Here is a 10,414-nt window from a genome sequence, read left to right as displayed (position 1 = left end):
TATCACTTAACTGTTACATCTATCCTGATAAAATTTTTGTAAATGATAGAGGAGATATAACACTATCATATTGATAAAAAGATATCTTTGGTGACGTCATTTGTAATTATTATAGGTATGTACAAAACAACAAGCATTTAAAATAATTTTATTAAATTTACAATCAAATAATATTTTCACATAACTATTAGTAAATTAACATTATAAACTACTGACAAGAATTTAACCTTTAAAAGGTTTTGGAATGGCATTTAAAAAAAATATACAGCATGCTTAATATACTGGAGCAAGGCGTTACAAATTTAAAATCTAAAAATTATAGTGCATATATAAAACATATTAAAGTCATTATCCAACTGGAAAGAAGTAAACAGCATAAAAAAAATACACTTGGTTTAGGATTCAAATACCGGGTACCACAAATTCATAATTTTTAAATTGACTAATAACCTATATTAGGTCTTAATAATAAATTCTTCTACTGTATTAAATTCAGCAAAGAGAAGCCCTATTATTTATTTCTATTGAAAAAATAAAGTGTATTTACATTATAAAAATAGCTGCTAAGTTTAAAGCTAACACACTGGGTTTAACGGAGGCTGATAAAATTTCCTTTCTAGCATGTGAAAATAAATCTATACTTTTAACATATTTATAATAGAATTGGTCAATATTTATGTCTATTAACATATTAGAAATGGCTATTACAAAGGGTACCAGATATACATACCAAGTAGAAAAATAGTTTTGTGAATAAGACAAATTTGTTTTACTATGAATAAAAATATCATTATAGCTATTAGAAAGCAAGCAACTTATTGTAGCTAGGAATACAAGTTTTAATGTATGAGCTGTATGATTTTTTAAGATAATAAAATTGACATGTTTGTCATAATATATATTATTTCAAATCAGTTATTGGGTAGAAATTATTACTGAAAAGAAGTGTTGCTATAATTTACAGCCTAATCTAGTATTCCCAGCTAAATCAAACCTACACATACTAAACATCTAATAATGTGTAGACTCTATACTTCCACACTAACTGTTCAACCATTTTTTATAAATGTAAATTTTTATGTTTATGTCTTATGTTATTATATATATATATGATTGAAGTATTAGTTGGTAATTTGTCACAATATGAATGTACTGTCTATTTCGGGTTGACAATCTTAATGATTGCTTACCAATGTAACATACACCAGTATCAGAAATTTATTTAGAAACAGAAATATGGTCTCACACTGACAAGATTTTAAGGAATTTTATTATTTTTATTCTAATATATAAATATGTTTTCTTTAAAGTGCACTTTATATATCTGTGGTAATACTGCAAATTCATATTGTTCTATTTTTGAACTGTAAGTTTTATATACATGGTCTTTGCTAAAAGTTTCTGATATATACATAATATTCTATACATAATTGCATACCAAATACAAGTTTAGGCCATTTTAAAGAACAGTGTAACTATATTTTTATATCGCCATTTATCTGAATATACAATAAGATACATTTTATATAGGTAACAATTTCAAGTATTGTCAGTAGAATACAGTGAAATCACCTTTGTTTTTTTAAACAAATCAAGTTAGTAATATCACGTCGATACAACCTGCATCTGTCTTTTAAGCAATTATATTTTCTATAATTAACCACAATTAGATATTTTAAGAACACCCTTCTATTCATGTTAATAGATCTGTATTTATTAAAAAAAAGTTATCTTTTTTAAAATAAGTATATATTACATAAGCATTTTTTATTAAGACAGGCTATTAAATAGTTGATAACTAAGTTTGCCTTTCCATAATTCAGAAGTCGCTGGTATTTAATAATGCAACATGAAAAGACTGAAAATTATTTAAGAAATCACAATTTATTGTGATTGATTACTCATATATGGACAGTCTTAACATGCTACATAACAAAGGGTGTTTTCTATCTTTTCCATCAACACACACTGGTACTAGCCCACTTCACTTTTCACATAGAACAGAAGGTATGGTGTAGACCCTGACCCTGTTTTGGGTTCCGGCGAAAGCAGGTCTTCAAACTCCTCATTCGAGATTGGTTTCACCACGTCATCATCACAGGAAAGCCACCCAATCTCCGGCCTTTGTCTTGGGACACAGCATTCTTTTGCCGTACAACCAGTTTGTTGGTTCCTGGGTCTGCTAAAGAGTGTCCTCATGAAGCTGCTTCCAGTGTTAGTTGTAGTGTTATCAGTCTCTCTGTCACATTTGAGATCTCCTTGGGAGTTGTCTCGTGTGTATGCGACATAGTGTCCACCAGTTAATGTTTGTCCAAAGTGCATTATCACCCCCCATAGGACATACCTAAATGGTTGGAAATAAGTATAGGTATTAGTATTACCCTATATAATGTGAGGCAATTATATGATTTACACTAATGTAGGTTCTAGGTTCTGTTTTTAAAAGACCCCAATAGAGAATAGAATACAATATTGTATGTTTTAATAGCTTTAAATAACAAAAAAAATAAAATCAGTGGCGCTACAACCTTTTTAGGTCTGGGCCTCAGATGCCTGAATCTGTTTCATGATCATTTTTTTAATCTAATAGACAAGTAGGTGATCAGCCCCCAGTGCCTGACACGCCGCGAACTTTTTGGGTCTTAGACATGTCGGTTTCCTCACGATGTTTTCCTTCACCGTTCGAGCGATTGTTAAATGCGCACATATAAAGCAAGTCCATTGGTGCACAGCCGGGGATCGAACCTACGACCTCAGGGATGAGAGTCGCACGCTGAAGCCACTAGGCCAACACTGCTCTTTAAATAACAAAAACTATAAGCAAATGTTTTAAAGTTTATGTTAGTAAACATAAACTAAAACGTAAGTATTTCTTTTTAGGGTTTCCTACTAAAAGTTCACGTGTAAAAGTTTTTTACAGAAATTAGATGAGTTAGATGTTAAGTTTAAATTATCTATACCTATGTGTAGGAGAATTTTCTTGCGGTCGTTTAGAGCAGGGCTCGCAAAAACACGGCATCAACAGCGGGGTGGGGGCATACCGGGTGATCTTCTCCATACCACCGCTAAATCGCTTCAGCTGGAGAACTAAGAGTCTCGGAAGACGTGAGTAGGCCACACTTCGTCTGGCTTCATTGTAGCGAAGACAACGCTCGCACCAGTACTGAAGAGAAATTTTGGAAATTTGACATCTATGGAATATTTATGCTCCATCCATTATTTAACGAAAACATGCATTAATACAGTGAATGAAAAATTAAACATTTGTATTAACAATAACGTTAAATAATATGTTTTTAATAACAAATTCGTTAAAGGAAGTAGTTTGTGTTTGTGACTTAGGTATAAGACTAGACTATAAAATAACGTATAATAACCCTATTGACACAATAGTTAACAAATGTATCAGTGAACATTTTCATGACGTCAACTGTATGAAAGTGTTATACTATACATATGTAAGAAGTGTTCTTAAGTATAGTTGCTCGGTTTGGTCACCTCGTTACACAGTACACAAAAAAACAATAGAAAATATTCAAAACTTTATAAAATTCATCTCTGATTCGTCTTTTAATAAATGTAATACCTATATAGACGCGTCTAAATATTTTAAAATTGATACTTTAGACTCTCGAAAAAACAATAAAAATATAATGCTACTATGTACATGACATCAACACAAATAAAGTGAACTGCAGCTCACTTTTAGAAAAATTGCACTTCCATGTTCCTGCCTATCAGACTGGTGCTTTGTTTCACGTTCCTCACATCTACACCAACTATGAAAAAAAGTGCGTGCGTACAAAGTACACATGTCAGAAGTGAAAGTTATACAAATCTAAAACATTAGATTTTCGTGACTTCGAGGGAGGGAAAAAGCAAGATATGTTAGGAATTTAATTTTTAAATTTATTTCAACAATTCCTTTTAAAAATATAATTTCTATAAGTTCATCCTTCTCACTCTCTCTCAATCGCTCTCTCACTTTTCTTCGACAAAAACGTTGCACATCTTCGTGACGTTCCGTAAAAATGTTACCCTCATGCGCCTAAAAAAGTTTCACTTCAAAAAACTCAGTACAACTCGATACAAATATCGCGCAGCCCGGACTTACAATGACTACTATTTAAGCCTTGACTTCTTTTAGCTATTGCGGAATATGCTTAAAAGTATTATGAATATCCATAGGACTAATAAAATAACTTACATCATGAGCACACTCCACATACAATGTGTATCTGACACAAAAGCCGATTTAGGTATTACTTAGCTAAATGTATGTAATAATTTTTGTTGATTATTTTCTTTCGTATTAATGTTTGATCCTTTTGTGTATAATATCATGTATTCTATCTTTGGCTATATCTTTAGTACAATATATGTTTATACAATTTATGTTAGCTGTAGGATTAAGAAATAAATAAATATACCTTATTCTGATCGCGTAAATATTCGCTGGAAAGACAAGCGGCGCGGAAGGGCTCATCGGCAGAATCGTCTTCACCAACTGGAACACAAAGCTCACACACTGCCTGAGCCTTCTCCGTCACAGTCTCACATTCCAGGCACATTGTCCGTACTACCATGGTACCTGGAAATTTATAAAAAAGTCAGTCTGTAACACTTGCTTCAGATACTTTTTGTCCACTTGACAAGTCAAGTTAAATTGGCGAGGTTTTGACTGCTTCATACACGTTTAGTAAGTCATGTACACTTTCTATTTAGAGTCTGGCTAATGAAAGAACATAACGAAAAAGCGCGGCAAATTAAAAAAAAATTAGTATGGTATCCCTAAAAGTTAAACTTACTTGATACTCGATTTTATTTTATTATTTTTTACATTGATAGTAACTGTATTTCTATGAAATTAAATACTATACGTATTTAGTCTTTTACTATTGATACTTAAAATGACTTGCATTGCATGGAAAACGAAAACTATATTCACTATAAAACACAACTTTATTCGGAATAATCAAAATCAGAATCCAAAATTAATAAAACAAAGTTTAGGCTATTATACCTGTTACATATTCGGAAAAAATATATAATAGAAATAAAAATGAGTAATTGCATGAAGTATCAAGACAATAAATCATACTAACCTAAGAAATTCAATGATATTCTGTATTGCCATCCGAAAGTTTTCAAATAATTCTTTCATTAGCCAGACTCTAATCTAATAATACATATTGACATAGAACATTAGGTATCAAGTTTAAGAAACGCATAAACCGCACTTTGACATCGTTTTTAAAAATATTATCTAATATATATATACAAAATCATATATAATAATAATCATACAAAATTACATATACATAATATAAAAATTGTGTCGTAGAAATGATTCGAACTTTTTATATAAAGTATGTATATCGTTAGTCGTTTAGATAATTTTATCCCACCTTCAAAGCTTTCCGCGACAAAATCCCAGCCGGGTTGTGACCTCTCATCTCTCTCAGGATCAGAGGGCGAAGGCGGCCGTTCCTCCGTAGGTGAAGTACGTTTATCATTTAATTTCACGTCCTTGCGTTTTTTCCACGACTTGCGTAGATGGCCTAATGTTTTTCCACCATCTTCAATGTTTTGGGCCCGACCAAGGCCATTGCTATAAAATTTAGTTATATACAGAAAATTTTAATTAAGTAAATGAGATTTTTGTTAGTAAATTTTGGATAATGCATAGGAAGTATGTGTGTATTACAAAGTACATTAAAATTAATTTTGTCAACATCTGTATTTCAACTTAGGGAGCGTTCAAGTATTACGTCACGGAATTTTTGGAGATTATTGAACCCCCCCCCCCATGTAACGCGCCGTAACGTTTTTCTGTACCCAAGTATATTAAAACGTTTCGTGACCACCTAGTGACTCTTTATACCTAAAAGTTACCATTATGTGGTGTAAAAAACTGGAAAGTCAATAATAATATTTAAAAAAAAAAAGAAGTGTGTGTGTACAAAGTACACATGTCAGAAGTGAAACTTCAGTGGCAAACTAATCTTGAAGTGTTGTTCATATTTATACAAATCTAAGAGTTTAGATTTCCGTAGGGACGGAAAAAGGAAGATATGTTAGGAATTTAATGAATTTAATTGTCATTAAAATATTAAGTGTCGAATAATAAATAATTCGACGGTAAATTTTTTTCCAACCCCGATAAAGAAGTTTCACTTCAATAACGGCTTAATTCAATCCCCGCCCCGCATCGTAACGTCTTACAAAAGGACACCCCCCCCCCTCAAATTCGTTACGTAATACTTGAACGCTTCCTTAAACTATTGAGACATTTAAATTACTTACCTGTCCCCATTCTCCTGTAACTGAAGCCGCGACGCTCGCGCACTCAAAGCGCGACATGTCTCACGAATATTGTCCAGTATACACACTAATAACTCGTGCGCATCTTGTTGTCTGTTACCTATAATATTAATTAATGATATATGAATACTAAAACACTATATCTATGATATTTCATATACCTATCAGAGATCTGAAGAATAGACAAAATAATGTGTATTCTATATTATAGATTTTAAATAATTTACAACATTTGATACATAATCATATTATCTAATATTGATATGATTCAGATTTTCAGAGACAAGAGCAGGAGGTACCTCATTTCCCATTTATATCTATACTCTTTGAGGAAATAATATAATGATATATATGAAATGATACATGTAAATTTTACTTTACATTGGTAAATAAATAGATTAAAAACTGTAAGGTGTGTGTGTTTTACCTAGTTATACTTATAACCCCATGAAATCTTATTGTAATACATAAACGTATTTGGGAGCGTTCAAGTATTACGTCACGCAATTTTTTAGAGATTATTGACCCCCCCCCCATGTAACGCGCCGTAACGTTTTCCCCAAGTATAGTAAAAGGTTTAGTGACTCTTTATACCTAAAAGTTACGATTATGTGGTGGAAAGTATTGGTAAGTCGAAAATTATATTTACAATAACGCGTAATTCAATCCCCGTCCCGCATCGTCGTTTTACAAAAGGACCCCCCCTCCCAAATTCGTTACGAACTTGAACGCTCCCGTTGGCTGTGTTCATTACAACAAAATATCTATAAAATTTTTAATCACAACACTGCAAATAAATTTTATGTCTAAGCCATTATTTAAATATTTCCTTCTATACCTTCAAATGTGGAGTTAACATCTCTCAAAGCAGATAAGAAAGCATCAGGTGCAAAGGCCTCTGGACTGGAATCATTGGAGCCACTGTTGATACATTTGCTTTCTCCCGCTCGAAGGTTTACATATGTCTCATGAAGTTTCTCTGTCACCACCTGCAGATAATTACTTATATATTGGCAAGCGAAATGTAGTTGCTAACTGTGTTTATTACAACATTGTATTATTTTTTGCACATTATGCAAAAATTATATTTGCATAATTCAAAGAATTCTAATTTAGTTTGTATCAAGTCATGCACAGACACACTGCTGCATATTATGTTTCATTGTAAATAATTGCAGTACATGATCATTTATTGATTTTTGGGTCAGCCACGAAATATAAGCAAAACTTCAAGAGTTAAAAACTTCAAAGTAATTTTACATCAATATATATAAAAATGAAACCCGTTTTCCGTTGTCACGAGATAACATGAAAACGGCTTGAAAGATTTGGCCAAGTCTTTTTTTATAATATTCTTTGAAGTACGAGGATGGTTCTTACGGAGAGAAAAATTAAAAAAATTGAGTGAAAAAGTCTAAAAACAACACTTTTCTATATTCCCATACATAATATTCGTAATAATACTTAAAAGTCAATTTGAACTTTAATACCATATCATAAAGTTCAAGTGTTAGTGGAGGGGTTCCGGGAAGGTAAATTTTTATTTTTTGACATAATGTATTTGTTGTCTTATCAAATTTCTTTTTTTTATCTTAGCTAGACCGGTGTCCCGAATAGCAGAATAAGTATTTTATAAAAATAAATTATCGACTGTTAGGCGGTACGATGTTCGCCAGGACAGCTAGTATAAAATATTTTTGTTATCTTCTAACACAAATTTAGTCTAGTCAATATAGTACAGCCAGATTAACTGATAAAAATGTCACTTTATCTTAATATATTAGTTCATGACAATCTACCTCAGGAATTTGATCTATCTGTAGGTTTTATTAAAACATCATGCTATCTCCGAAATGACACAGGTGAAACCTCAGGGTACACCTAGTATAATATAATGTGTATATTATAAACAGTTATTAAACCATTGATTCTTGAATTATATACCAGATATTAATAATTAGGCATGCATCCGATACCGATACTGATATATCGGCTTCGGCAATATTTTGATTGCCGATACATTGATACTTTTCATATATCTATGCCCGGGGAATTTATTTAATTTATACGCGGGGGTTTTATTCAGTTTCTTGTCTCTCTCACCCGCTTTGACCCCACGTATTCCATTTCGCGTGTAATTAAACAGTTATTTTATTTTAATTGAATTATTATTCTTAATTTTAATGACTTAACCTTTAATCTTATTCAAAGTTTTGCAACTGTTTATATTTTTCAATAAAAATTAAAAACTTTAACCAAACTTGATATATTTTACTTTAATTTAATTTTTATTCAATAAGCGTTGGTGTCGGTATCAACAATATTTCTATAAGAGTATTGGTATTGGTATCGTATTGACTCTATCGTAATCATCAAAAAGCGTAGCAAACATTTTGTACTAAAAACTATTATATTTTATACTAAATGGTAATAATGTACTATGAGTAATAAAAATAAAGTTGCCATGATAAAGTTTATATGCAATATTCAGTACAAATTAAAGATTACTCGCATTATAAGTAAATGTATAAATTTACCTGAATTTTACTTTTTGCTGAATTATTATCTGACTGCCCCAATGAAAGTAAATCTTTGCTACTCCATGACCTTGTTCCTGAAGAAGCGATTCCTGCTGCACTTCTACCCAGGGAGGAACTTTTTAACCTGATGCTACCAAGCTTTTGTTCTACCCTTCCCAAATCTGAGACTAAATGATGGAGGTTGTGAACAAACTGCGGGGCATATCTGCAAAGTATACAATTGTGTTGTAAGATGTATAAAAACTGCTTTATCAAAGGAGTAAATCTGTTGCTTTCACTGATTCAACTTTACTTTTGTGCAATGCAAAATATACCTTAGTGGTGGTAAGCAATGAACACACTATTTTAACAATGAATATTTAGGTAATAAGGTTCAATTTCAGTATTTTTATAAAAAACAGTAAAAAAATGTGAATAATTATTTTATATAAATATAAACTCTAACATAAAAATTCGCAAATATAATGTTACGCACCTCAATGTATATAAGACACTATTGAGAAAACAAGTATTCCCCATGTTTGAGAGTGTAGCAATAGGGGTTTTTGACTGTGGGCCCCCATACTGATTATCTGATGCATGGTGGCCATTCAACATGGCAGTACTACCTGTCTTTGGTTCTAGCACTTCGAGGGTGGTTTTCACAAATGAACCTTAAACATTTAAATATGTTAAGTTTAGTTAAGTTGTTTAGCTAAAAAATTGTTCTAATTCATATCTTTATCATAATGTGGCAGTTAATAAATGCATTTAATGTAAGTATTTCATTCACTCACATTAAAGAAAAATATGCTACTAAAAACCTTAATCAAGTATGTCTTTCACCACTTAATTTACTTAATATCCAGTTAATAATAAACATGAGTTCAGTTAAAGAATTTGGGAAACAGTATGGATATTTTTTACTGGAGAACTTGACTCATACAACAGTCCCCAATTTCTTAAATAAATAAGAATGAAATCATGCCTTTTAATAATGGTATAATCAATTGAAACTGATTTTTATAATCTTGTGAAAATGTAAATACCTGCTTGTAATGTTGTTTCTCTTAATGGTTTCAACTTTTTAGCAGCATTCAATGTATTTTGATAGGTACTCTGTAGAGGTCTTTTAACAGGCCTGTTCTCTTTTTGATCGTTAGTTATAGGGGAAACTGTTTTCTGAACTACACTGTTCAGATTTGCTGCATTATTCTTATTAAGAGACAGTGAATATTTACTTCTATTGACTCCCTGGTTCTTTTTCGGCCTAGAGTTTACGGGCATCTTCAGAATACCTAAAAATTGGCAAGCCGCATAGTAAGATATACGTTTATATTGATATTCCGCTGCTTATACAGCAGTCAAGGATAAATAATTGTACTTATATTTATCAATACTTGACTAGCATACTTACGGCAAGTGTATATATTTTCATTGACTTACATTATATTTAAGGAACAATGTATTCCAATAAAGAAACTGCTACAAAAACAAATCAAATAGTAACCACGAACACCTTCATCTAGAAATTAAAACGGTACGCCATATTGGTTGTGTAATGAAATTTA

General features: G+C 31.5%; 1 protein-coding gene across 2 annotated transcripts; it reads right to left on the bottom strand.

The window, feature by feature from the left end:
- Positions 1 to 134: 134 nt before the first annotated feature.
- On the bottom strand, positions 135 to 10,414 carry LOC125048493 (probable ubiquitin carboxyl-terminal hydrolase 9). Of its 2 annotated transcripts, none has more exons than XM_047647188.1 (10): positions 10,290 to 10,414; positions 9,893 to 10,141; positions 9,340 to 9,517; positions 8,862 to 9,069; positions 7,163 to 7,313; positions 6,307 to 6,424; positions 5,409 to 5,611; positions 4,431 to 4,591; positions 2,961 to 3,163; positions 135 to 2,344 (listed from the first exon to the last, which is right to left on the bottom strand). In XM_047647188.1, exons 2-10 carry the CDS (start codon positions 10,128 to 10,130, stop codon positions 1,975 to 1,977), a joined length of 1,830 nt encoding a protein of 609 aa, XP_047503144.1. In that variant the 5' UTR covers positions 10,131 to 10,141; positions 10,290 to 10,414; the 3' UTR covers positions 135 to 1,974. The 2 variants fall into 2 exon arrangements, with proteins under 2 accessions (XP_047503144.1, XP_047503145.1); XM_047647189.1 differs by having other exon boundaries at positions 10,261 to 10,409.

The sequence above is a fragment of the Pieris napi genome, chromosome 3 (assembly GCF_905475465.1).
Source record: "Pieris napi chromosome 3, ilPieNapi1.2, whole genome shotgun sequence".
In the NCBI taxonomy this organism is placed as follows: domain Eukaryota; kingdom Metazoa; phylum Arthropoda; class Insecta; order Lepidoptera; family Pieridae; genus Pieris; species Pieris napi.
The sequence above is the reverse complement of the archived record's forward strand: the minus strand, read 5'-3'. Positions and strand labels throughout refer to the sequence as shown.